Genomic DNA, 27,527 nt, shown 5'->3' with positions numbered 1-27,527 from the left:
TGGGTGGGTCTGTGTACTGAGAGAGCCCTTTCCCCGGAAGTCCCGCCGTCTCCCAGCACCGTTTTCTCCCGTCTACGAGGCTTGCGGTCCACGCAGCGCAGCCCGAGAAGGAGGGCGAGCAGTCACCCAGCAGTGTGGCCGGGTCGCCGACACAGGAGTAGCGTGTTGTTGCTATCAGTGAAACCCCATGGTAATGTGAGTCAGCTCCGACTAGCGCTGGATCCTGGAAAAAGCAAGGTTGTGAAATAGCTCTGGTATTTGCCAACCGTTGTCTCTGCCGGCTACAGACATCTTGGTTAGTCATGTACGTACGGCTAAGATGCCTTCATTGTTCCAGCAATTACTCTGAAGGGAAGCATCCAGCACCAAGCCTGGGCAGAGACCCGCCCGGGGATGCTGCGTGTTAAAGGCCTTCAGGGTCTCGAGGGGTCCCGGCCCGATCGGGGGATGGTGGGGGGCTCTGCAGAAGGGAAGGAGAAGGGAGCCGGAGCCCTGTGGCCACATCTCCACCCCTCCCAGCCTCTGGAGGGACCCATATTCCCAGCCCCGCCAGGGGGAAGGTGGGGAGGCTCCCAGGCGTGGCGTTCAGGGCCACCGGGTCGGGGCGCTGGGAATCCAGGAGGCCGATCCCTCACAGTAGGGCCGCCCCCAGCCCCCGTGACTCGCCACAGCGCTTTTCCTTCCAAACCTCTGTTTCCTCATCTCTCAAACTGGGGGCAGCCAGCCTCACCTGCCTCCCAGGTGTGAGACTTAATTAATGTTTGTGGAGCAGCTTTGAGACCACAGATGAAAGGCGTTCTATAAACGCGAAGGGCCGGTCCTCATTAGAGTTGCCAGACACTTCCCAGGGGAAACAGTTCAACCCTCGCCACGAGGCCTCTCCTCGCAGCGTCTGGAAAAAGGTTCTGGACTCCGGCAGAGTTGTCTCTGAGGAAGGGCTGGGGGTAAGACACTGGCTCCGAGAAAAGACGCGGGTGTGGATAAACACCTCCTGTTCTCTGCCCACACCGTGTCCCCGAGGCAGAGAGAGAGAGAGAGAGAGAGAGTAGCCTTGAGTTCACACGAGATGGGGGGGATCATGGTTTCGAGGGAACAGAAGGAACCTTCTGGTCTTCCTCTGTCTTCCCTTGCAGACAGATTATTGCCCTGTACTTTGTTAAACAAACATCCTCTGCAGACACCTTGCCCGTAAAGATTTTCTGCACCTCGGCCCCCTGGACATGCTTTCCAGGCCTGAACTGATTCGACAGGTGGGCTGGGTAAATTCCTGTAAGGCCAGCCCATGCGCCACGTTCAAGTTATTCCACAGCCGCCCTTGGAGTAATTTCCTTCCCTTCTTCCATTTCCTTCTCCTCCAACAAAACCCTCAGAACACAGAGGCTGAGGATGGCCTTCGGGTCTCGTCCACTCATTCTCTAGCTCCTGTGACCTCCTTGTCGCTCCTGGAGAAGGAAGAGCCAGAAGGAATCAACAGCTGGGCGATTTCAGGCAGCCTCCAGCTTGTGCTCGAGCCCTTGACACAGAACGAGGACCCTCACTCAACAGGGATCAAGTGACAGACACCTCGAAGTGGGAAGCTCCAAGCGGCAGAGACACAGCAGGACCTGGCATTGGCCAAAGCTAAAGAAGCAGAAACCTTCTGAAGGAATGTTCTGCGGGGCTGGCACGTGCTCTAAAGAGGACTGGGCAGGTTTGAGCATCGCTGGTCCATGGCACAGGGCAGGAGACTGTCAGAGCCACGCCACGATCAGACTGTCGATGGAAGGCCAGGTGCTGATGCGGGGGAGCCCACAGGACTTGCCAGAGGGACCTCAGTGGTCTCTCTGACCAAGCAGATTCAGTGAGAGCTGACCCTGGGGCAGATCCTATAAAGTAACGTGGCCAAGCTTTGCTAGGGTCCTTGGGATGCCTCGGGGTGGCGGCGGGCAAGAAAGAAGAAGGAGTGAGGCCAGATCTGGGGCCAGGGGGCCGCAGGACCACCGCCCCTACCCTGAGAGTCGTCGGTATTGGAGAGAACGCTCTTGACCCAGCTCAGAACGAGATGTGGCACACAACGGCTAGCGGGTCACGTCCTTCTGCAGCCTGGCTCGTTCTGTCTGACACCACCCCAGCCAGCCTGCCGCCCTCCAGCCGACACCTGGCCTCAGATACATCTCTGGTGGGAGACAAAGAGATAGCCAGAGATCACCGGCCCCACCAGCCCGAGGGTGGCTTTCCCACTGCCCACTTCTCCCGGCTGCAACCCTCGATTTTACTTCAGCCCTTGTGTGGCTTTGTAAAAAGCTCCGACTGTGGGACAGGTCTTAGACGGGGTGTAGCCCTTCACGCAGCCTCTGTGTCATCTCCCCCGTGCTGCCCAGGCCCTGATGCATCCTTACTGGGGCTTTAGGCCAGACACTTCTGGTCTTAAGCAGCAAACTCTGAAGCATGGCATTCTGGTAAACTCCGGAGCCCTATGGCTGGGGAAGCAAGAACGCCGTCGCCCAGGGAGTCAAGAGGGCCTGAGGAAGAGCCTAGCAAGGGCGTCTGGGAGTCGGCGCGATTAGGACTGAGCCCGGACTCGCCCTTCACTCGTGGTGTGCTCGGGCAAGTTAATTCCTTGGAGACTCAGTTTCCCCAGCCGTGAGGTGCAAAGTGCCCTCCAGCCCCTCCCCGGGGAAGTCGCGGTTTCACGGCGAGCACGTGGGAGGTTCCAGCAGGCTGCACACAGCAGGTTACGGCGCGGAAACAGAAGCCCTGCCTCCTCCCGAGCACCAGCCTCCTTCACCGGGAGCACTGTGGCCACTCTGCTGGAGGTGGCTACACGGTGGCCGCCTGATGCCACCTGGCCCTGCCAGCCCCGGCCCCGAAATCCAGAAGCTGAGCTGGCAGACGGAAGATGGCAGCTGAGAAGAAGCTGAGCTGGCAAACGTCNTGGCCGCCTGATGCCACCTGGCCCTGCCAGCCCCGGCCCCGAAATCCAGAAGCTGAGCTGGCAGACGGAAGATGCGCTGTTCTGTACCTTCCGAGGTGGGACGCACGTTGGGTGGCGGCAGCTCTTTCTTTAAGAGCTCGCGTTCCGTGCTCCCAACTCGAAGGGGAGAAGGGTAAGCTTCGCAGGCTGAAGGGCCTGGCCTCCGCCCATAAACTGCGGGCTCGGCTTCTGCTTCAGCCTTCAGTTTTCCTCGTGCTCACTCCTGTCTGTGCCGTCTGGCCTTGACTTTTCTTCCCCGACCTGCAGTGGCTTCTGGTCTTCCCTTCCCTTCCCACACGTCAGGGCGGGGATCCAGGAATTCCCAGCAGCAGGTGCGGGAGGCCAGCCTCCTGCGGCCCCTCAAAGGTCCTGCCTTCCCAGGGCGCAGCAAGTACGGTGCGATTCCCGATTCCCGGCTGTCCCTCCACCTCCAGTGTTCTGCACGGACATAACCATGAACTTCTCCCTCTTGAAGGGCACTGCCATTCCACTTGACCTCAGGCCCTTCAATTCTCCGTGTCGGAGACACACGACGCCCAGGGTCCACGGATTTCCTGTCTTCCGTGGGTGGTCTCGGAGACGCAGCGGGAAGAGGCCGCCGTGCGCTCAGCACCGTCCTTTGTTCCTAAGACTCAACGTGCACCTGACCCACCAGCTCTGGCTCGTTTTTCACAGGCATGTTTTTGGAGGAGCAGTGTTCATTACACTTCTTAAGTTCAGGGCTTCTCCATTCATTACAAAACCCCAAGAAATGGCTCTGTTTCTCTTTATTTCTCAACAATTGCTAAAGTATTGGGCTATTTGCCATTGGAGTAAGAGAGTGAAGAAAGAACAGCCCCAAACAGTTTCCTTAAAACTAACAGGTTCCCATGCTAGTTTCTTTTTTTTAAGCTTATTTATTTTGAGAGAGACAAAGACAGTGCAAGTGGGGGAGGGGCAGAGAGAAAGAGAGAGAGAGAGACACACACACACGGAGGGAGGGAGAGAGAGAGATTCCCAAACAGGCTCTGAGCTGTCAGCACAGAGCCGGATGCTGGGCTCAAGCCCACAAACTGTGAGATCACGACCTGAGCTGAAATCAAGAGTTGGATGCTCAACCGACTGAGCCACCCAGGCGCCCCTCCCATGCTAGTTTTGAGTTCTTCAGAACAACTGGGTTCCTTTGGCTCCTGAGCCAGGAGGGACTTGCTATCAGTTTCTCCTGGGGCAGCGGACAACTCCCTCTTTTGTCTGGGCGGCAGCCCTCTCCCCTACCTTCGCGTGAGCTCCGTGTAAGAGGAATTTGTTCACTTAAGTCTGCAGCGGCTCCGCACCCCCCCCAAAGGACTGACCTTCACGTGAACTAATTGGGACTGCAACAGATTAATAACACAGGTTGCTGAGGTGCGCTTTTGCTGCATAAAGGAGACCTTTGAAGATAAGAGCTGTGTGCTTTCACAAAGGACACAAACTAATAAAGTCAGATTCATCTAGGGGCAATCTACACTCGCAGAGGAATATCACCCCAAACGGATTCAGAAAGGCAAATGGAAATCTGCCGGAATTCTTTTAAACTCCAACACAGATCTCGATTTAAAAAATGACACACACACACAAAAACTCTTGGTAATAAGCAGACCTCTGATGATCTAAAGATCCACAGCTTCATGTATTGACTTAGAGAAAGTAAATGGTATTTCAAATACAACCTTCATACTTTAATAGATGAGGTCACCCTGAGAAAGATACTGAGCCTGGCGGTGGGAAACCTCCCTCCAGAGAACAGCTTTGATTTACAAGGTCAAGGAAGGCTTTCTCAGAGAAGCAGTAGGTTTTCAGTGACTTGTACTAACGTGGAAGGATTTAGGGGGGAAAAAAAGTAGAGTCTGAGATAGCGGACTAGGAAACTATTGCTCAACAAAAGGGATGAATGACCTATGGAGAACAGATGTGAAGAGTCAAAACGGATTTGCTACCAACTATAGACACCTGGGATCCACCCCCTTGTTACAGGCATCGAGATCCTGTGTGGACGGTGTGATGTTTGTGAATTTCCCAGACTGGCCTCAACAGGGACTGTTTCTCCTCCAGGGGCCATTGGGCAATGTCTGGAGATATTTTCGGGTGTCGCAACTGGGGTGAGGGGTGCTACTGGCACCTAGAGTGCCCAGGGGCACCGCTCAATATCCTACAAGGTGCAGAATGCCCCTCCCCCACGGCAGAGACTGATCCAGACCCAAGTGTCAACGCTGCCTTAGGGAAACCCAGCCCCGGGTAGGCACACATCTCCAGGCACAGCACAGATGAAACCGAGGGGTGTGAGGAGATCAGGGGTGTGGTGGGAACCTTCTGGAGCCCTTGTGGGAAGCGGGGTCACTGGAGGCCATTTGTCTGCCTTCACGGCATCAGCATTCACGCTGTGCCCAGGGAGAATTCTGTCCCCATGCCAGGATCTGGGACGCCTCTTTCTCACAGTCCCATGGCCCAGCACCCAGACCCGGAGCTGGCACGCCGCGTCGTGGGTGAGACGCAGGTGTAAACGACCGGCAAGATCACTCCCGAGCTGACCGTCAGCTCTGCCACCTGGGAAGGGACAGGCTACTGCTTGCCCTTCCTGAGCTTCCCGGGCATGAGTCACATGTAACTAGATAATGATGCAAATCACTGTCAACATTTCTAAGGCTTCATTCCAACGTCTCATGGAATGATAGTGCAGAAAGCAACCTCAGAGCCTTTCCGAGCCAGCCCCGTTTCAGAGAAAGCCGAAGCACAGACAGGTGAAGTTGCTCTCTCTGTTCCCCATGGCAGGCTGGTGACACGGCAGGGACAGACCTTGTGGCTCTTTGTAGAGTGCTGGCTTTTACTATAAAGTCACTGAAGCCATTACTGCTCCCCCAGCCTCATTACCATATACTAACAAAACGAAAAAAAAATTGGTCTGAACCTCGGAAGGAAGGAAGGGAGGAAGGAAGGGATGGAGGGAGGGAGGAAGGAAGGGAGGAAGGAAGGGACGGAGGGAGGGAGGGAGGANCCTCATTACCATATACTAACAAAACGAAAAAAAAATTGGTCTGACCCTCGGAAGGAAGGAAGGGAGGAAGGAAGGGATGGAGGGAGGGAGGAAGGAAGGGAGGAAGGAAGGGACGGAGGGAGGGAGGGAGGAAGGGAGGAAGGAAGGGACGGAGGGAGGGAGGGAGGAAGGGAGGAAAGAAGGAAGGAAGGAGACGGAAGTAATCTCCAAGCACGGACACAAGGGAGGGCATACCTTTTCCTGCTTATACGTCTGGGATTCTGAGCTCTCTGGCGCTGACTGGGAAGTCCTTACACCATTTATATCCCCTTCCCACCCTTAAACGAAGCCCAAACACCCCCAAATCTCAAATGAAAATTGGTGCCTATGGCCATGAATTCATGAACGACCCAAGTCAAACTCAGGGAGGGAAGGTATCATCTCCCCCCCCGGGGCCCCCGTGTTCTGGGCTGGTTGTGGGAGGAGGCCGGCTTCCAGAAACGAGGAGGTGACAGCAAGGATCCAATCCTCGCCCTGGTTCTGCCTTTTCTTCTAATGGCCTTAAACCGCCAAGTGGCTGCAACGTGCCGATTTTAAACCCTTTTATGGAAAGTGCCATAGCCTTTTCTGCTCCCATCACTTAAAATAATGAGGTAGCCGCACTTGTATTAGTCTGTCTTTCAAGTGGATTAAATTCACGGTCTCGTTCTCCTCCAGTCTCGCAGGCTTTGGCCTGGCTGTCTGAACCTCCAGATTAGACCGATGAGCACATGCCAGACAGCAATGAAACGCAATTACCTAGGCAAACTTTTGAAGGATTTGAGCCCTGGGGCACAGGCTGTTTACGAAAGACTAAAAGCACCGTTTGTACCGAGCAGGACCGATTGCCTCTGTCTTTTTGAGTCCTGGATCCTGCCTGCCGCTGGACTCCAGGCAGGATTTCTCGGGGCGAGATAACATCAGGCTTCTGTCCGCACCTCTGCACCTCAGGGTCTCTGCTCTGTTTTCCAGCAAGAAAATGCAAGTACCAACAAAAACCTATTCTAACATCTCCTTTTGTGTTCACGGATTCGCTCTCTCTCCTTGGTTTATTATTATTATTATTTTTTGTATTGTGTACCACCCCGAAAGAAAGACAGCAAGAGATCATCCTATAGCCGTTTAGCTCTGTAACTAATGTCTTTGGACATGAACCTTTCCAATAGACAGGAACTTCCAGTCTTTGAAAAAAAACAACAAACAACAAACAACAAAACAGCAAACCCGTCTCAACAACATGTCCAAAGTACTTTCCCCCCAGACTGGAACCAGAAAGGCTTCCGAGGGATTGAGGGAAGAGGAGGCAAGGAAAGCGAAAGGGAGGTTGACAGAGAAGGGTGACAAATGTCCTTCCCCGCACCCCCCCCCCAACTGGCCCACATTCTGTGATTTTTGCAGACAGACCAGCGGGCCAGCACAGGTGGGTAGGAAGGGCCCTCCGTCCACCAGCTGAAGCCCGTGATGCGATGGCACAACACAGGATGGGGGAGGGGTTACGTGCCTTTTCTCATCCATCTCAGGCACAGAGTGATGCCACTGGGCGTGGAGGTGGTGGCTGTTCAGTGCTGGGGGACCTGAGGCCCGTCATCGGGTCAGCTTGGTCCAAGGTGGGCAGGGAGGAGGGCCACCAAGGTCAGGAGTGAACTTGGAAGTATGGACTTGAAAGGTGCCAGAACCAGGAAGAATGAGGAATGCTTTTAGGGAAGGAGGCTACCCAGGACGCACCTGAACGCGGGGGGGAGGGGCACAACGCCTCTCAGGTCTGGGAGACAGCAGGGAGGTGGGGAGGGGGAGGGGGCTCCAAGGAAGCAGCAGAGAAACAACCCGTTTCTTACTTTGGGGTCCAAATCTCAAATTAAATGTGTAAGCCCAGGTTCAGGTATCTGAAGACAGCTTCAGGTGAGCGCAGGAGCAAGGCAGATGGGAAGGCAAGACAGTGACACAGGAGTGTCCAGCCTGGGGGGTGAGGAGGCAGTAAAAGGAGAGGGCAGCTGGCTAGCTTGAGAGCCCAGGGGGCTGCAGAGGGGAAGGGGTCCGAGGGTCAAGAAGCACAGACCCTTCCCATCTTCTTCCTTATCACAAAAGTGAAGGGAAAGGGGTGGGCCTGTTGTCACCTGGGCGGGACCACCCAGGCTCCCTCCCTCAGGCTCCCCGCCAGCCCGTAGGAGGCTGAGGAAGAGTAAGTCACAGAGCCAAGAAGCAAGGCCCTCTCCACGCACTGATGCTTTGGGAGGAAGGAAATCACTCGGGGCAGAACTTTTTAAGAATTGAGAGGAAAACCAGTTTTGACCTGCTGTCTCGAGAGCAGGCACAGTCTTCCTCAGGGACTCTCACTCGCCCCTTACCCTGGAGATCTGGGCTGGGGTCGCGGGGGCCTGGAGAAGGAGAGATACTTCCCGCCTGCCTGAAACTCTGAGGCAAGCCCTTCGCTCAGAACCATGACTGGAGATGAGGAGGAGAGGGTGCTCCGGGGATGCTTCGAAAGCATCTCACCTGGTGGTTTTGAGGTTTTGATGATCTCAAAGCACAGAGGGAAGTCTCAGGGGCTTGTTCCCAGGAGCCCATGGCAGCCGGGGCGGCAGCAACGTGCATCCTGTTGGGTGATAATGGGGGACAAGGTGTGGGGCCGGACGGATGGGACCAAGGAGCAGAAAAGTGGGGCCAGCTCCATCAGCAGATGGGAGGAAGACGTCCTGAAGGAGATGGGGCGGGCCAGGCCCCCTAAAGGAAGGCAGGACAGAGGAGGCGGGGGTGGGTATTTAGAGGTCAGAGGAGGGGCCAGGTTACGGCAGCGGCTCACAGCAGCCTTATGCTCCAGCCTCTTCCTGCTTGTTGGGTTCACGTTTGCTCATTGCAGAGCATGGGTGGCTCAGCAGAGGAATGGAAGTCTCACGGCCCAGAGAAAGGCATGGCAGGGAAAGGAGCTAAGAAACCTGCGGGTAAAGCGATCTCAGCAGGAGCGTCTTTGGTTTCTGTATCGGGTCCTCCTTGGCCATCAGATGGCTTGAAAGGCCACACCCACTCCCTCGGCCACCATCCTCCATAGGCAATGAGTTCAGACAGAGTGGCCTCAAAGAGGAGACTGTGCCCACTCTGGCCTCCCTGGAGGTCAAGGTCTTAACATGATGTCCTCTCCAACTGCACAGGGCCTTCACATGTGTTGTCACTGAACGTCACCTACAAGGGCTTCCAACCCAGGCAGGAGGGAGCCGGAAGTTCCCCGGGTTTTCTATCACTCATTGCCACTTCTCATGCCTCCGCAAAAGCCCTCCTGGGGGAAGGTGGCCGACACGCACATATGGAGAAACCAGGGCGGCTGCGTTCAAAGCGATCTGCTCTAGGAAAAACCGACGGGCCCCACTTCATCTCCAGTCTCAGGTCTCAGATAAAACAAGCAGCACGCACCTCTTCCCCGCTGCGCCTCTGAGGCTGAAGCTGGCACTCAAGTCGTTTTGCGGAGGTGAGGCTGGGGCCCTGCCAGTCTCTCGTTGGAGGACACACAGAATGGAGTGACCCCTGGCACCTAAAGACCTCCCCCGCTCAAGTCAGAGGCTTGCTAATCAAAGAGGACGCAGAGCGATCCACTGAGCTACTCAAGCCCCCGAGACGTGCCCAAGACATGAGAGGAGTCCCCAGGTGCTGGCGTGGGGCGTCCGGGGGGATCTGGCAGCAAAGGGTTGCTTTCCTAACTCTGGGAAACTCTTCTCTTGACTTTTATCCCACATGGCGCAGTCCCGGGCAAAGCAAGTCATTTCAGGGTGGCTCTGACCTATCATGGTCACTCACAGCCATCAGCCTTGAGGGTCGCTGACTGGGGCCCAGAAGAGGTCCTGCCCAGGGGCTGCCTCAGGTCAGGGTCTCCGGAAAGCAGGATTTGCAGAGGGTCTGCAGACGTTTAAGTGCTGGTGGCTCACTTGTGTTCTAACAAGGGAAGGAGGGACAGAATGGGGACAGAGGAGCTTGCCGGTTCATCCCTCTGCTTACTGCCCCAGCCACTAAAATGGCAGCAGTGGGAGGGAAAAATAAGAGGAGAAAAATCTCTCCTGCACAGACCCCCTTCGTGTGGAAAAAGCTCAGATTTCAGTGCTGATGTGGGGGCTCCCCACCCCCCCGGCTTGTCCACTGTGTTGTTCACTGCGTTGTTCCCAGATGACTGGGAATTTATTCTCCAACAGGCCTCAAGCTCCCTGTTTTGCAGTAGGAAATTCTCCTTCATAAGAGAGCTACTGTTGGTATTGTTTGTTTGTTTTTAATTTCCAAAAATAAGGAAAAGTTTATAAAATGGGGGGGGAGAGGTGGGCAGGGAAGAGGGGGAAGGAGAGGGCAAGGGAGGCAGCTGACCCCAGCATTTCCCAGTCTCGCCTTGGCTTCCCCCCAGCCCCGAGCTCCCCGCCCCCCACCCCTTGCTCTGTGCTGAACGTGAAAAATAAGCAGCCTGAGCCGCCTTGACTGGAGATGTGTCTAACAAGGCCCTCATTGTCTCAGACAGGTGTGAGATTGGACTTGATCTGAGGCCAACGCCTCCAGTACCGGAGCCAGCTCCGTGAGCTGAAAACATGCACAGCCCTCCAGTAATACCACTACAGCCAGCCAGAGTCTCAACAATTTAAGGCTTAACACACACACCATAAATCAGCGGAGGATGGACCAGCCGACCGGCAGCTTCTTGGGCGGATGCCTGCAGACTGTCTGCAGGTCAGACCCTGCCTGTTTGGGTTATTTGAGACCNTTCTTTCTTTCTTTCTTTCTTTCTTTCTTTCTTTCTTTCTTTTTTTTTTTTTTTTTTTTTTGGTAATATAAAAATGAGAAACTGGGTGGAGCGCGCGCAGGCAAACGGGTGGTGTTTGCCCCATCTTGTACCAACAGCCCCTCTTTCACATAGGTGCTGTTTTGCAGGAACTGCTTGGGAAGCTTCACTTTGCTGCATCCTAATACTAGAAGGTGTTCGAGCCAGGGAGGATGGGCGGGAAGGCGGGGCACGTGAGTATAGGAGCTGGCTGTGCGATCTTCAGCAAGTCAGTTAACCTCTCTGGGCTTCTGATGTCTCCTCTATGGAATGAGGGGGGCTGGCCATCTCATTCGGATCCGGCTTTCTAAGATTCACTCATTTCCGTGGTCAGACGTTCAAAGTCACTGTAAGAACGGCCCAAATCAGGGGAAGTCGTTACCCGAGGCGAAAAAAATGTGCGACCCCACTGAATGCTATGTTTCTGAATGGATCTGGTCGTCTGAGCAGCAAGAGGCCATTTCCTAGCATTTCCTTCATCGCCTCCTCCTCTGGTCTGTTCTTTAGGAACCTGTGGTTCTCAGACCAGCCCCGAGAGCCATGCAAAGCCTGGAGCTTAAGCCCCCAGGGCTGTGGTCATAACTCATCAAGAGCCACGTGCTGTGGGTGGCAAAGCCAAAGGAGAGGTCCACGTGTCAGTCCGTACGGGGCCTCAAGTCCCTGCTTCTCTTGATTAAGCCTTAACTAAGTTGCACGTAGGAGAGGTGACTACCAACGGAAGGGAGCCCAGAAGCCACCCTCGATTCAGCGCCTCTGACAGAGGGACATTTCGCTCTGCCCGTGGGATTCCCGTGAAGGCCCTGGGTAGCTCTGGCCTTGCCGTTCGTGACCCTGACTCTGAAATCATGACGGCGGTCAATCGCAGTAGCTCCCCTGTCCGCGTGGCCATGCACTATTCANTTCCCACAGCTGTGGCTGCCAGGCCCCGCCCCCAAAACACTCGCACACCTGTCTGCAGGCCTCTTCTTGGCCCGCCAGCCCCAGCCGCCAGCAGGCTTTCAAGGCCCGGGCCTGTGGGCGGAATCAGCCCAGGGAGGTATTTACTTAGAATCACACAGGAAGGTGAAACTCGGTTCAAAGAAATCCTTTTGTAGATGGTTCATTACAAATGCCGAAGAGGCTGACCATTCACATTCTCTGAATGTGTCCGATTCATGCAAGTTAAGGGACGGGTCAGGGTTCAACCCTGGCCGCTGCCCACGTGGGCCCGGTGGTCACAGAGTGTCCTGTTAGCCCTTCTGCAGCTGCTTGCTGCCCCCCAGGGAGCTGGGCTGGGGGCGCCCCGTGGGGCTGAGAAGGACGGAGGGTGGCCCGGACATGGGCATTCTCTCCTTGCCTTTCTGCAGAGCCCCCCGCCCCCCTCACGTGTGCAACTGAGCATTTTGCAAATGGAGCCCCAAAGAAGCACAGGATACAGAATCCGACCCCGGGCGCCTATCATCTCCGTGAGGCACCCACACACTTCTAGAAAAGGGCCGCGGAACGCAGAGCACGATTACATGTCCTAATGAGGGCTCCACACTCCATATTCCGTGGCCACCTCCGAGGTGGACAGACCAATGGGATGAGCACTGGACCAGGAGTCCTAAGACTTGGAGTTCAGGTCGGCCTCCAACTGGGCCAACCCCCGTGGCTCCCTGGGCCTCGGGCGTCTCATGAGTGACATAAAGGGCACTGAGCAAAGAAGCGTAAGGTCCCTTTCAGATGTAACTGTTCCCACTCGCAGAGCAGTGGTTATGGGCTCTCTTGTCGGAGTTCACCCAGGGAAACGGAACGTGACTGAAGGCCCTACTACCGCGCGCGGCTCCCATCCCCCCGGCGGAACAAGGGGACACTGAAGGTGATTGTCACAGAGGGGCTGTGTGGCTCCTCTGAATCTGACGGGACGGACGGATGTGTGACACCCTGGTGATAACAGCACTGCCACCAACACGGGGACAATAATAGCGGGGAGAGTAAAGCAAATAACATCAACCATTTATTTAGCGTTTGAAGCATCCCAGGCTCTGTGCTTAGACCCTGGACGAAAATATACTTCAATCCCCGCAGCCAGCTCCTGAGGTAATACCAGCAACTACACGCAACGCACACTGCTTGTGGGGTATATGGATAGTCACTCATTTGTCCTCACGGCTAGCCAGTGGGTCATTATTACCATGCATGCCCATTTTAAGATGGGGAGCAGTGGCACAGAGGACTTCAGGAATTTTCGCAAGGTCACATGACTGCAAAGTGGCCAACCCAGAACTGGAATTCCAAAGTCCACACTCATTATCTGCCATGTAGATTTTAGTGCTGATTTCTAGTCCAGATTCTGCTTTCCTGAGAAAGGGCATTCTCTGAGTGGCAAGGGGCTGCCTTGTTTTTTCTGAGTCCCTTCTGATGATCTGACAGGAAAAATAGTAGGGGCACTGGGCAGCTTAGTTGGTTAAGTGTCTGACTTCGGCTCAGGTCATAATCTTGCTGCTCGTGGGTTCGAGCCCCGCGTCAGGTTCTGTGCTGACAGCTCAGAGCCTGGAGCCTGCTTTGGATTCTGTGTCTCCTCTCTCTCTGCCCCTCCCCCGCCTCAAAAATGAATAAATGTTAAAAGAAAAAAAAAAAGATGGGAGAAACAGCTGTCTTGACATCCGTTCTGTCTTGACATCTTCAAGCCACTGTGTCTCCCTCTGAGGGAGCCATGAATGACCAGGGTGAAAGTTTGAAACATAAAAGAAATTCCTCATAGACCCTCTAATGTATCCGTCTCCCTCAACCCCCTCCCCCAAGGCGTGAAAGAATCAAATGAGGAAATCGGGAAGAGATTCTGGAATAAGAGTAACAAGATTTCCTCTCCCGTCCACCTGAATTGGCCATCTGTAATTTTGCACAAATTCAATTTTAAAGTCATGCTTTGTAATTTGTGGAAAATCATATTAAATTAAACAGATCCACGTCTGGGCAATGACTTCTCTCATTTAGCAACATATGGTGCCTCAGAAAGTCCGATCCCACAGCAAAAATATTACCGAAAATTTAAAAAAAAAAGAGAGAGAAAAGGTGGGCTTTTACTCATATAAGCAACAGAATAGAGGTGTTCTGGGGCATCCCTACTGCTTTCCCTGAGAATGTCAGGCAGGGGCGTCCATCTCCAGGAGCTGCAGTGGCCAGAATTACAGAATCTTAGCGTTTAAGACCATGTCTGCAATTGCATATATGAGATGGGGGGACCTGGGATCGGTGGTGAAGGAAACTGGAACTGATCGTGTGGCAGCTCTGCGCCTGCGCAGGCCACCAGGCGGGACCCTCAGGGCTGTTGTCCTGCAACCTCATGGGTGACAGGTGGCAAGGATTAAATGAACCAACGGCATTGGTCCTTTCTGTAACCTCGAGCTCTATTTTGTTACTGCCTTTGGTGAACGTGTGAACCAGGCAATGTCCCTGGCATAATTCGCCGCACACTGCCCCAGTGACACCCCCAGGAGAGATACCACCACCAACGCACGCTGCAGGTTCAAAAGCGGGGTGGGGGAGGGGAAGTAACTGCACGTTTCAAAAACGTATGCGTCCACCCCTGAGATACCAACCCTCTCGGACCAGCCACAGGATCACGGCTGAAAATTCAGGCCAATGACAGTTCTACAGAGCCGGCAATTTACAACAATGTCCGGATGAAGATGAACAGACCTCGAGAGAAGCGATCTAAATAAACCACTTAACGGGCAGAAATGCCAAGGCGAGCCCTTGAGCTTTGTGCTGACTTTTACAGATATTTTAATAACTTTATCATATAATTTGCCATCTGATCTCACAGAGAGATGCACTAATGCAGTGTGAGTGGCCACCCAGGGCAATAACCCCACGAGACTTATGAAAACAACCATGTTCACTCCCCCAGTGTGACCTGCAACACCAAAAAGTACTATCACTGGTCAGATGATTTCTTCTTCCCTTTTTACCTTGAGAGATTCTTTTACCCCCCACTCCCCACCCCTGCAAGTCAGTGTATATATGTTACCTTCCTAAAGATGGTAGGAGTTGTTGGCATAGCGTAAGCTCCCTGGGTCTTGGGTCTGGCCTTGGAATGACTCAGGTCGAATACACATAAAGCTGTAAGTAAAGACACTTCCTCTGTGGGAACCAGCACGTTATAGATCGGGGAGATTTAAATGTCCCGGATGGGTGAACTGCTCACACCCAGGGCGGTGCCGACTCACAGGCTTTCTCTAGGGACACTCTGCCCTTACAACACTACTGGTGATCACACCCTAACCCCACAGCAGAAGGGTCACGGCTCATCCTCCCCCTCCCTCCCAGCAGGACTGAGCTCACCACCACAGCGGCCCCAGGCTTGCTAACCACTCTGATCACAGTGACTTATGGACGCGGAGACTCAGTAACGTCGGGTGGAAGACCAAGATGGCGTGCAGACACGAGCGCTATGTCTGTTGGTGCCGTGTGTTTTAAAGCTCAGGTTTCACGGCCACTTGACAGCTGTTAGGTGACATGAGACGCGCTGGCCAGTTCTCTACCACCTCCTCCCCCATCTCGTCCACACTCTCTCCAGTTTGGAAAAACGGGGCATTCCATCTTAGGGAGAGCCCCTTTACAAAAGGAGCAGTAAGCTCTTGCTGTTGACCACAGCTGGAAGATGTTCTTCAAAATCTTGAAACTACATTTGGAAGGTTCCAGACCCCAAATATGACCCTAAGACGTTGTGAATTATGATGGTGCCCAGGACTGTGTCTGGAGGAAATAACTGTCATTTCTGCCCAACCTCTCCCACTCAGGGCTCATTCTGGGACTTGACATCATGATACTGTTTTCTCTTGAAAATACCGATTCCTTTTAAACATAAATGTGACATTCCATGCCGTGTAGGACAGCCTGAACTGGCTAATACTCCATCTGAAGACTCTGCATAGCTTGATAACTAAAAATCAACTTGATAAGGGGCTCCTGGGTGGCTCAGTCGGTTAAGAGTCCGATTTTGGCTCAGGTCATGATCTCGTGGTTCATGAGCTCGAGCCTTGCGTCCGGCTCTGTGCTGACAGCTCAGAGCCTGGACCCTGCGTCTCTTCTCTCTCTGTCTTCCCCCATTCCCTCTCTCTCTCTCAAAAATAAATAACCATTAAAAAAGAAAAGAAAAGAAAAATAATCAACTGGATAAGAAGTACTACCTTCCTTTTTTTTTTTTTTCCTGTCAATCCTCCGGCGTGCACAAAGAAACAGAAAATAAACATGATTGGCCAATGTTTGTTTTTTGGGTGAGTTCTATACTATTTTTTAAAATTATTTTGTTTTATTGACTGTGGTTGGTAACTGAATCTCCGGTATCAAAACATAAAATGTTCTGCCAGAAAGAGATTACGGAAGAAAGGTCTATGGAAAGAAACTGGGTTTGTCAGTGAAGATTTTATTTACAGGTGTTTTGCAATCCGTACCTTTAATCTCCATAACAATTGGGCTGTTCTACTGCTTTGGAGGCAATTGTTCAATAATAGGAACGCTCCTGTGGGGCGAAGGCTAGGAACATATTTGTGAAGATCTAAGACAACTATGCGCTGAGGCGGCTCTTGCCTCCGGAGGTCAGAGAAGCCCTCTGCCTCTGTATACGTTCCCCCAAAGCTCTGGCAGTCGTGCCCCGAGGGCTAGAGAGGAATAAGGAAAGGCAGAAGTCCTTACAGTTCCTCAGAATTATTGAATCATCCACGCTGACTTTTAAATACCCCTAGAAGAACCGAATTACAGGAGGGTCTGCATTTCCACTCCGTGATGTGCAGAAAACTAACGCAAATGAGTAAAAACCAACTTGGTCTGGGGAACCACCACTGAACAAGAAAGCACAGTGGCTTTCTAACCGGGACCATGCTTTGCTACCAGAGTATATGGTCTGTTCCTCCCCTGGTGACACACTTTTGGCAACCTTTGACCTGACTTCATGGCCATAGTCAAAGTTTCTTTTTTAAATATACAAATGTGAAAGGCTACCTTCGGGTGATTTGTAAATTTGGGATTATGAGGTATGCAAATTGCCAGCCTTTCGAAATGGGTGTCGGGTCCACCATGCCTTACCATAAAGCCTTTTCTCGCTTTCTTTTTTTTTTTAAAGGCAGCTTGTCCAAAATGACAGTGATACACCCAGTGCTGGGGAGGTCAGATTCTTGAGTCCATCCCAGCTGGCTGGCTGTGGCCTTCCCGTCTCTTCTGAGCCCATGCTTACTACCATCCACAGTGTCATGAGCTGTTGGGGGCTAGGGCACAGGGGACCCAGGTCTCCTGTCTGCTGGGCTGCTTGGTTCCCATGACACAGGGCAGAGTCCGCACCCCCCCACACACACACCTAGCACCTCTGGTCCTCTGGTCCCCTCTGCCTACGTGCACTAGAAAATGTTAAGAAATGTCTGACCTCATCTGTATGTGTGTTCACCCACACACCCAAGTGCCAGCCCGTAGACTATGAGATCGAGGGGAAAGTTCAGAACATATCGAATCCTCAGAAGGAATATTTTATCATTAAGATCAGGCCCTGAAGTGAACCCTTCTTTCTTGTAACTAGGAAAGCTGGCCACAAAGCATTGCCAACGCGCTCTGGAAAACACGGTCTGATCACCTTGAACGACATCCATGAAAGCGTTTGGTCTGAAAACGTAGTCCCGCTAAAAATGTGGTTTACGATTACTGGTGCTGACAGCTCACCAGGTTGGCGGCTCCTTTGAAGGGCTGGTTTATTAAGTACTTAGCTGCGCGGTGCTTGTAAATACAGCACAGGCATTTTGAGCCGTGCCGTTGAAGGGGGCTCTGTGTTTCTAACTAGGCCTCTCCATCAATAGCGCGCAGGGAGGAACTCACAGGCCGTGAATGGAAATCAAGGGTGACAGACACACTGCAGCCACATTCGACTCAAGCCACAAAGGCAAAGGCTTTAGGGCCTTTTTTTTTTTCAAGGAGACAACAGACTTCGCTTTCTTCCCAACCTCTTTTCTCTTTCTGAATGCCTACGACGTAATTCATTAGTATGAGCTTTTCAAACTTTCCTTAAACCTACAGTTTACATTGCACCAGCCAAGAACATCGGAAACAGTAAACTGGGTTCTTAATTCTTGCCTTGAGAATGCTCTTGGCTCTATTAACTCTGACCCCCCCGCCTGCTCATGAGAAGGGAAGACGGGCCACAGTGGTGGTACCCAGCAGCTCGCTCACCTCCCCCCCTTCCCTCTCCTATTTATTTACTTTCATGTATTCGTGGGGACACCTGATTCAGGCTTGATCTCAATCGCATTAAGATTCTGACGTTGTAAAACTCGAAAGGCTCTCAAGTTCTACCACGCTAGATAAGAGTGATTTTTCAATCATGCACTTTTCACGTTTACAGCATGGCTTCTAAGTTGATTCCTAGCGCCCTATTTTGCTTTGTTGTGTAAGCATTAAATGACCATTTATAGATTTACATGCGCAAACCTCTGGCTTTGGACTATAGCCTCTACTTCCAAGGTAATCAAACAGCTCCCACCCCCACTCTTGATTTTGAACTTCTAGAAGAAAAAGGAAGGAGGGAGAGAGCGACAGAGAAGACGTGAGGGGAAGAAAAGAGAAGTGCTATGCAGTTTGAGATTTTACCCCAAAGTTCTGGAAAGGGGATTTCTCTCTCCTCCTACAGGGAAGTAGAAAGGTTCCCCCCTCCCCTTTTGTCCATGTGGCTGATAAACACTGACATGTGCAACTGGATGGCTGAGGAACAAAGTCAAATCACACCTCAAAAAGCTTCCCAGACAACCAAGCCGTTCCAAAGCAACTTTGACTTTCGGGGGAAATCACTATCAAAACAAAAATCGTTTGGAATACTAAAAATCAGGAGATGAATCTGAGATGTGAGGGTCTCCACTCTGGCCATACTCTCAACTCTCAAAGAGAGGCACTCAAACTCCTCAAGGCTGATCAGAGGTGGCCTGTGTTTGGACGTTAAGAAGATTTGGTCCCAGGGGACCCCAAGAAAGACAGACTCTTACATGCAGGAAGGCGAGGCCGTTGCCCCAGTAAACACTGAGTGGTTGGGAAGCCCTCCTTGTCCTTCATTCCCTTGCGCTAGAGATTCATGACTGTAAGTTCTTTTGTCCCCAGCTTGAAAAATATATGTACATGTTTCCCCTCCCTCAAAAAAAGACAGTTTTTTGAGGTGCCCACCACAGAGTCTGGCCCTAAGGTCATTATCAGCAACATCTAATGATAACAGAAGGCGTTCAGTACAGCCCGGCGAGTGAATGTCCAGCTCCCCTCTCCCCTTTGAGGATTGGGATCTTTTGACCCTGGTCAGCCCTGGGTCTGATGGATCCTTGATCCAACAGAACCTGCCACCCACGCACCACTGGCTCCACCGCCAGAAAGGTCTGGGTTTGAGTCCACATCTGTCATATCTGCTCTGGGAGAATGTGGGCAATCGTCAACCTGCGAGGTTTAGCCCCTCTGTCTACCAACCACATCAAGGGATGGCGGTGAGAGCAGAATCATGTGCCCAAAGGCCTGACCTGTGCCAAAATACATCCTAACTGGTCCAGGTAAAGAGTTAAACCTCACGCCAACACATGGCAGAACCACACAACTGCGTTTCTCCAGTTTCTGCAGATGGGAGTCTGTCTCCCCCGTCCCAGACAGGTTGGGGGTTATGCAGCCTTAAATGCAGTTCATCATTTCTGGTAAATCAGGAGTCAAATTCTTAAAATTACTTGCTCAGGTCGCCTGGAGCCATCTCGAAAGGAGTGTGTGTGACTGCTTCAGCATCAGCGACTGCATCTCACTAGAATCTGCCCGTCCCATCTTTTGAAAGGACACGTGTCCGTTTTCCCTCCCCTGACTCTACGAGAATCCTAAAAGCCGCTGGGAGAAGTCTGATGATTTCTTGCCTAACTGTGTAGCCACGACAAAATGGCTTCTTCTTCACTTTTTAGAGCCAGTGAAGTAGGAAGTGGAGATTAACTTCAACCCTTTTAATAGTTAAAACCTTGCCAAATCGACAGTGGTTTGGTGGCCGGCGATCTGTCTTCCTTTTCCCTCACCTTGCTTCAGATAAATTTCAGATGTCAGTTTTGAGGGATTCTCAAGCACACCTGATTCGAGATAAATAGAGGCCGTATTCTACATGTGTCACAGAGTTAAAGGGCCAGGCGTAACTCTCCAGATGAAGTCCCAGCCTCTCTGTCAACCCACAATCCCTCCAAGCCCCGAGCTGCTGACGTTTCCAGATGCCGAAGACATTCACACATCTGCACGGCACCGCTAACTACCTTTGGGATATTTTTTTTCAGCGCGATTGCTGCCTTTTCAAAGAGAGCCATAAACACATGCTGAATATTTATATAAAGCATCTTCTTAAATATAATATGGAGTCTCCAGAGCTAAGCCAGGAAAATAACCATTTTCCTACCTGTCAAGAACAAAATGAAGGTTCTGGCTGAAAGAGACTTTACCATTATCCCTGTTAACTTTCTAATTTCAGGGGGGAAAAAAATCCCCAGGGTCTACTCAAAACATGACTAAGGTAAAAAAGCATTTCCTTACGGAAAAAAAAAAAAAGGAAAAAAGTAGTTTTATACGAATATATCTTGGACAGTTATTTTTAAACAGTTCCTATAATTTTACAAGTGATGGACTGACCAGCAAATCATATTTTGGAACGAAAGGGCATCAGCCATACAGTTAACACATTCTTTAGGATAGCGACCAAGCCTCTAGGGAACTCTAAAAGCAAGTTATGATTACTTACATGTTACAGAAGTACAAAGTTTTTAAAAGGAACAAGAAAGGGGTGATGTTCCGTGTTAAACCCGATACTCTGCTAAGCATACAGTATTCCAAAGAGCTGAAGAATGCCCGTCCGTGGTCTCCACCCAAGAGCTGCTGACTGCCGAGGACAAGAATTCAATTACCACCCTCCCCCTCTTCTTTTTTGGTAAAAAAAAAGCGTATCTGACAAGGAGGGAAATCAGATCTGATTCACTCCTCACCAAAACTGTCTGAAACAAAGCTGACTTCACGGTGACCATTTCAACCTGCTCCCGCTGTGGCTGAATTTTCCATTGCATTTTTAAAATGCTAAATAGTTTCGGTTCTGATATCAGTAGAAAAAGGCAAGTGCCTTCATCAACCTAGTAGTATAAATCGTTCGGCATACAGTGAGAGAAGAAGAGAATAGGAGTCTTCCCTTTGATGTTGCAAATGGAGGTCTGCAGGTGACATAAATGAATTTAAATGGCTCTCAACACTGGACCAAAAAAATCTCCTTGAGAATTTGTTCTGTTTGGAGGGCAAGTGTCATTTAACCCCTTGCCCGGCTCTTACAATTAAAGTGCCATTGTCCAATTTACCGTACACGCTTGCATTCTGGCATTAAAAAAAAGCAGTATGCACATTTTGAACAAGTCATGATAATCACCGTAAAACTGATGCTTTCAGAGAGGCTATTCCTCAATACGCCGAAGATAAGTCCGAAGATGAGCGACAACCAGACCGAATCAAGCTGTGGGTTTCTGTTTGGATACAAAGGGGCCACTCTACACACAGACCACTTAACAGCTGTGTGCATAGTGCCTGATGGGAAGTTTTCTTTGTGAATTTTCCACTCAAATAAAAGAACCGCCCCCAGAAACATACTTATGAGAGCCCAGGACAGGAGCCATTGAACTCCGTACAAGACCGTCGGCCTACCGTTGGAGGACCCCACAAGTGCTAACCCCAAAAGAGGGGTACTTGTCTAGAATCCTTAAAGAACTCACGAGGAGAGCAGATCCCGCAATGCGACTCACACACAGAAAACGCTCAGGGAAGCGAATTTTGGCAGTCTCGGGGGTAGGTAGCACGTCCCTGGCCGGCCACCTGCTGTCTCCCCCAGATGTGACCCTAATTTCTCCCTTTGGGTTCAACAAGCCTGCTACTTGGAGAAGGGAGTCTTACTGTGACCATATCACATACAGCCGTATGCTGCACAGCACACAGTAAGAGACTGTGTTTCGGAAATGTGACATGGTATCACAGAGCAAATAATCATTGACGTCAGTGGGTTCTACGGTGCAAATGAGCTTTGTGTATTATCTAATTTGGCACAGGGCGTTTTTATGCAATTATTGTATTTTACAGTGTTTTTGTTGTTGCTAGCGAAACTCCAGGGTATGTGTATATGGGGTGTGTGTGGGTGTGTGGGTGTTAACCTGTGCTCTTTATTGATTGCAAATTTATGTATTGTAAATAATACCTTTGATGTAATGGCATCCAGACTTTCCTACCATTTCTTTATATTTCATAAGAACTTATATGAGATACAAACCCCACCCAATAATCTGAGGACTGCAAGAACTTGAAACATCCTGACTTTCACCTTGCTTGGGGTGTGTGTGTGTGTGTGTGTGTGTGTGTGTGTGTGTTCTAGCCTAACGGGTAGGGAGAAAAATAGCATAGGTAAAGCTAACTTTTAAAAAATTCAAGATATTATCTACATATAGATAGATATCTCTCCATATCCGAGGCAGTAGAGCCTCCCGATCTGGGGATGTCAGTAGGTCCTGGGTGGGCCAGAGACCCTGCGTGTCTAATAGGCTCCCAGGCCGCTGGTCCAAGCGCGCAAGGAGGAGAAAGAAGCCAGGACTGGTCTGGGGGAGGGGGTGCTGCCCGAGGGGAGGGCGAGGCGGAAGCGGGCTCCCTCCAGGTACTTACCCTGCATCTGACTCTGAGGCTGAGGGTTAAAGGCAGTGGAGTGGTTCAAGGAGGCCCGAGGGTTGGGTGTGGGGGCTGGGTGGTGTGGGCTGACCCTCATGGCTGTTCGCCGCAGCTGCTCCAGCTCACTGAGCCGCTCGGAAAAAGACAAGCTCCCCGGCTTGGTCTGATCATCTAGTTTCTGACGATGTCCTATTGTGGGGAGGGGGTAGGGAGGGGAGAGGGAGGCAAGGAAGGAGGGAGGGAAAAGATCAGAAAATGTATTGTGGATCTCCTATCATCCGGGGCTTTCTTGCCTTTCCCCTCCCTCTCCCCTCGCCCCCAACGTGGCTTGGCTGGCTGGCTGCACGCTTGGCTGGGGCTCCCAGTGGAGATTCGAGGGTCCCCTGTCATCACAGGCCGCTGGGTGCCCGCCCAGCCTGCGCGCCGTCTCCCTGACCCTGTGCGCCCACCTCCACTGGGCAGAACGCGGTGGGCGCGCACCCGGATTGGTGACCGTGTCAGGTCGAGAACCAGCCAAGGAGCCTTCATCGTTGGCGCTCGGCCACACACCACGGGTGAACTATGGCAGCCAGGAAAGGTGCCTTCCCTGTGGCATCAGAACAGCCGCGCCCTACTACAAACCCAACCGCTGCCAGGCTTTAGAGGCAGCAGAGTGGGCCCCGCAGCTGAGCGCACGCCCCTTCCAACAGGAAACGAGGTGTGGCTGCAAACCCACAGTCCCTGGGGAGGTCCGATTTCCCGCATGCGCAGCCCCTCGGCCCCTCTCCTCTGCCTCTCCTCGCAAGCTTTCCACGCACGGCATTCTTGAGCGTTCCTTCCTGAAGCTGACTTCCCCAGGTGCACTCTCTGGGAGGGGGTTGATCGGAAGGTGTAGCGTGGACCTCATCCGGTCCAGTATTCCCCGCAGGCTGGGCTCACTGGAGCCCAGAGGGTGTGCCAGCAAGCGGCTTGCGTGAGCTGGCCCAAGGGCTCGGAAGTTCAGCGGCGGGGGGGGCCTCCGTGTCTGTAGCGATGGCGAGTGCCCTTGCCTTGTTCCCCATCAGAATCACTGTCACCACGATGCCGTGAGCAGAGGCCATTCACGTGGGACAGGCCAGGCGGGTTGGGCCTTCTGTTTCCTTCCTTAATCCCTCCCACAAAATGTCTCTACGCGGGAGACCCGGGCCTGGGAAGCAGAACTGAGGCTCAGAGCGTGCTGATCCAGCCACCGTGGGGACAGGCGGTTCATCTCCCTTCCCCTGCTCCTTCCTCACCCCTGTGGTTCCAATAAAGAGTCACTGACCANCCTTGTCAGGTGGCCTCCAAACCACACTGGATGAGCAGCCTGCTTGTGGCCGTAAACTGGGGCTCTTTCGCATGCCCGGACCCAGCCCTCCCAGCCCTCCGTTAGAAAGAGGATTCCTGGAGTCTAGCTCTCTGGCCTGGGGGTGGGGGGTGGGGTGGGAGAAGCGCATTTTAGCCCAGCTCCCAATCGCTACAATTACAAAATTAAATTTTATAACTTGTATTATGGCTCCAAGTCTCCGTGGCTTGCTGTTTCTTCCCGCTGCCAGGCCCCTTGGCGCAGGGGAGGCGGTCTCAAATTCCAGACCAGAAAAAAGGACCCACTCTACGGCAGTGATTTTTATCACGAACAAGACCTGTTTGGCTCCAAAAGGAGGAAAACGACTTAAGCATAATATTTGTGTAGTTCAAATGCAACGCTCCCTCTTTTCATGTGTCACCAAGGCAAATCTGGACTCTGATTCAGCCCCGCAGCCCGTAACACTCGACCTGAGCACAAACAGCCTGAGTCACACAGGGCCAGCACACATGTGAGAGGCCTCTTACCGGCTGAGTATTTTAAGCACCGGCTTTGTGGGCGAAAGGCCATAGGGCCAGGTCCCGGAACAACTCCTGTCATCCCTTTCTCTCAGAAGTATGAAAATGTCTTTTTCTAGAACATTCTATTTCAGTGGATCATGGTGTAATTCAGTGTCTCTGGATGGCTCCTGCCCTGACTCCTCCCTCCTTTTTTTTTTTTTAATTTAAAAATGTTTATTTATTTTTGAGAGAGAGAGACAGAGACAGAGCGCAAGTGGGGAGCGGCAGAGAAAGAGAGGGAGACACAGAGTCTGAAGCAGGCTCCAGGCTCCCAGCTGCCAGGATAGAGCCCAACGTGGGGCTCAAACCCACAAGCCGTGAGATCGTGATGAGCTGAAGTCCGACGCTTAACCAACTGAGCCACCCAGGCACCCTTACTCCTCCCTCCTTTAACTTTGGGACAGATTCTTAGCTTTCTGCTGATCAGGCTGAGAAATCTGGTTTTCCTGCAAGCAAAACAATCCTACCCCAAAAGCCATCCAAAGCAGAGTCATTCAGCTTTTTAAATGCCCATCACGACCCAGTGGCTGGTATTAGGAGTCAGGGAGAGGAGAGGGCAGGGCAAATGATTCTGGAGAGTTCTACTGCCTCAGAAAGAATGCCGGCTGGCAAAATAATGGTGGCAGAGGCTTCCAGCAGGTTTTGTACCCATTTCAAAACTTCACATTCCTTGGGCACCCAGTGGCATTTTTGAACAACTCAGTGTCAAGGACAGGGGTGATCATTCTCAGCACACGGCATTTGGCAATTTGGAGTCTATTCTGCCTTTGGAGAAAGGCTGTCCGTTGTGTCTGTCTCAGCCACCAAGCTTGGGGACCACATGCCACCAAAAAACAGAGCAGGAATAAGTCATTTTAGGTAAGCCACAACTGTGGCCAGGCACGACATGAGATTATTTTTTATTAGTCCCCTCTCATTGCCCTACATTTTAAAAAATAAAAGTTTTAACATGTGAGCAATTTCTGTACCAGCAGACACCTGCCAAAAGCCTAGTCATTTACAGAGATTAACTGATGACTGTCTGCTCTAGCAGGAATGTTCGGGCATAACTCTTGGAGAAAACAATTCTTCACTCTGAGCTGTTTTCTAAGCCCTGAGAGTCGGGAGGCTGAGTTTAATGCTGGAGGAGCGGGGGAAACATTCACTCCACAGCCTCCCCGCATGTGACCTTGGCCTTAAGTTAAGAGCCTTATTGCCTCTGCAGGTTATCTTGAGCCCCTTCCTCACCAGGGTGCTAGAGGGTTCTAACACCAGGGCCCCGGGGAAATAAAAAGCATTATCATCTGAAAGGTGTGGTTCAGATGCATTCATAAGCTAGATCAAAAGAACACCTAATTCTTCTTTTCTGAAGCCATCAGATTTCCCGGGCCAAAGAGCAATATTTTGTATGAAATACAGAAGCTTCCGATATAAACGTTCAAGCTGGGGAAAATGAATGCTTTATGTCTCCGGTTTCCTGTATCTGTGTGCAATTAAAATGTCAATTTGCCCCCCTGAATTTTAAATACAGGAGTATGGGAAATGTCCACTATCAAACTCACTTTTCTTTCTTGCTGAGTACTGGGCTTCAGAAGACAGCAGGGAATTCAACTCTGCATCAAATCTAGTAGAATTACCATGAGCCCGAAGCACGCGTGTTTGGCAGTCTGACTTTTTGAGGACACTGGAGGTCAGCTGAAAATGTTAACGTGGTGGCCCTTAAAATAGTGGCTACCTCAAGATTTCATATCAGGACATCTCAGTGACTCTTGAATAGAGTTGAAAAAGACACTAAATTATATTTCTCTAGAACCATTCCCACATTCTGGAAAAAGTATTTGATTAGGATTTTATTAGATATGCGGTGTCATAAAGAGCCAAAAGAAAAAAAAAAGAATAAAAATAAATTAATCCCATCTGTGAAATTTTACTTCTTCATTCCAAAGACGTACGTCCTGGGGTTTTCTGGGCTGGCTGTCCACAAGGCATCCCTAAATGTTATGATATCTGTGATGGATAATGAGACCAGCTTTCAATTTTCTGCTATAAAAAGTAGACTGGGTAACTACGCATATCTCTTGCATAACTGAGCTATATTTTTTAAGAAACCGTGGTCGAACTGTGAAATACGATGTTCTCCTTTTTTTTTTTTTTTTTTAAAGTAGGTCTCCACACCCAGCCTGGAGGCCAACGTGGGGCTTGAACTCACCACCCTTGAGATCAAGACCTGAGCTGAGGTCAAGAGTTGGGAGCTTAAAACCAACTGAGCCACCCAGGCGCCTGAACTGTATTCCCCTCTATCAACGCAAACAAGTAAGGCTAAATTGTCGCCTTTTCCTGGAAAATTCTGGCCAGAGAGAATAATTTTATGGCACTTTGCTAGCCCATGTTTCTGGTATGGGTTTACTACTTTTCTTGATAGGTTCTCAGCAAAAAAAGTAGGAAGGTATAGACGCAAAGCATTGTCATGAGGAGCAGTTGAACGTATCCAGAATGATAATACCAAAAAGATATCTATCTGTGTGTGTGTGTGTGTGTACACCCGCATTTGTATCTATCTATATATGACCTTGTGATTCTTCTGAAAGCATACGTGTATTTCAAAAGATGCTTACTAGTCAATCTGATACTAACACCATGGGCCTGGATATAAAAACATGGGTATCTCTCCCTTAATTTGCTACTGCTTTATGACTATGGAAAAGAAATTGGTGTGTGTGGGGAACAGCTCATTTTTCCTGGTATAACATCCTAAACTCTAGATTCCAGGGTTATCAAATCCCGAGGACAGGAAAGTAACCATACTGAATGTGAACATGATTCTTCCTTAAAGCACCTTGCAGGTGATGAAATAAATCTTTCTAATAGCAAACCTATCTGTCTGCTGGCCAATTTAATGTTGGACAGTATTGTTCCATTGTGTGTGTGTATGTGTGTGTGTGTGTGTGTGTGTGTATCACAATATAAAATATAATATACGATATATATGTTAGCATATTATATATTAGAATACATATTATATATTCATGTTTATATATTGTCCAATGTTATATAAACTTTGGTAGCCTAACTATTCCCCCTAATTTCTTCCCATATTATTAAATTAGGAGATCCCTGCAAAGTACCTCAGAACTGGAGAAGTGCCAGAGAAATCAGCCTTGTTTTTTTAACCCACATGTGAGGAGTGACATTCAGAGAGGTTATGTCATTTATTTAATCTCTCACAGCCATTCAGA

The 27,527-nt window shown here is 51.0% G+C and overlaps 1 protein-coding gene across 1 annotated transcript in view; it reads right to left on the bottom strand.

Annotated features, from left to right (window-relative positions):
• RUNX1 (RUNX family transcription factor 1) overlaps positions 1-27,527 on the bottom strand; it is a 250,227-nt gene that overhangs the window by 15,624 nt on the left and 207,076 nt on the right. The window contains exon 7 of the mRNA XM_077765499.1: positions 22,447-22,638. Within this exon, the coding sequence (XP_077621625.1) occupies positions 22,447-22,638 (192 nt within the window). The remainder of the gene's footprint in view (positions 1-22,446; positions 22,639-27,527) is intronic.

The sequence above is a fragment of the Crocuta crocuta genome, unplaced genomic scaffold, assembly GCF_008692635.1.
Source record: "Crocuta crocuta isolate KB4526 unplaced genomic scaffold, BGI_CrCroc_1.0 scaffold84, whole genome shotgun sequence".
In the NCBI taxonomy this organism is placed as follows: domain Eukaryota; kingdom Metazoa; phylum Chordata; class Mammalia; order Carnivora; family Hyaenidae; genus Crocuta; species Crocuta crocuta.
Note: the sequence above shows the minus strand (reverse complement) of the source record. Positions and strands in the feature narration are given on the sequence as shown.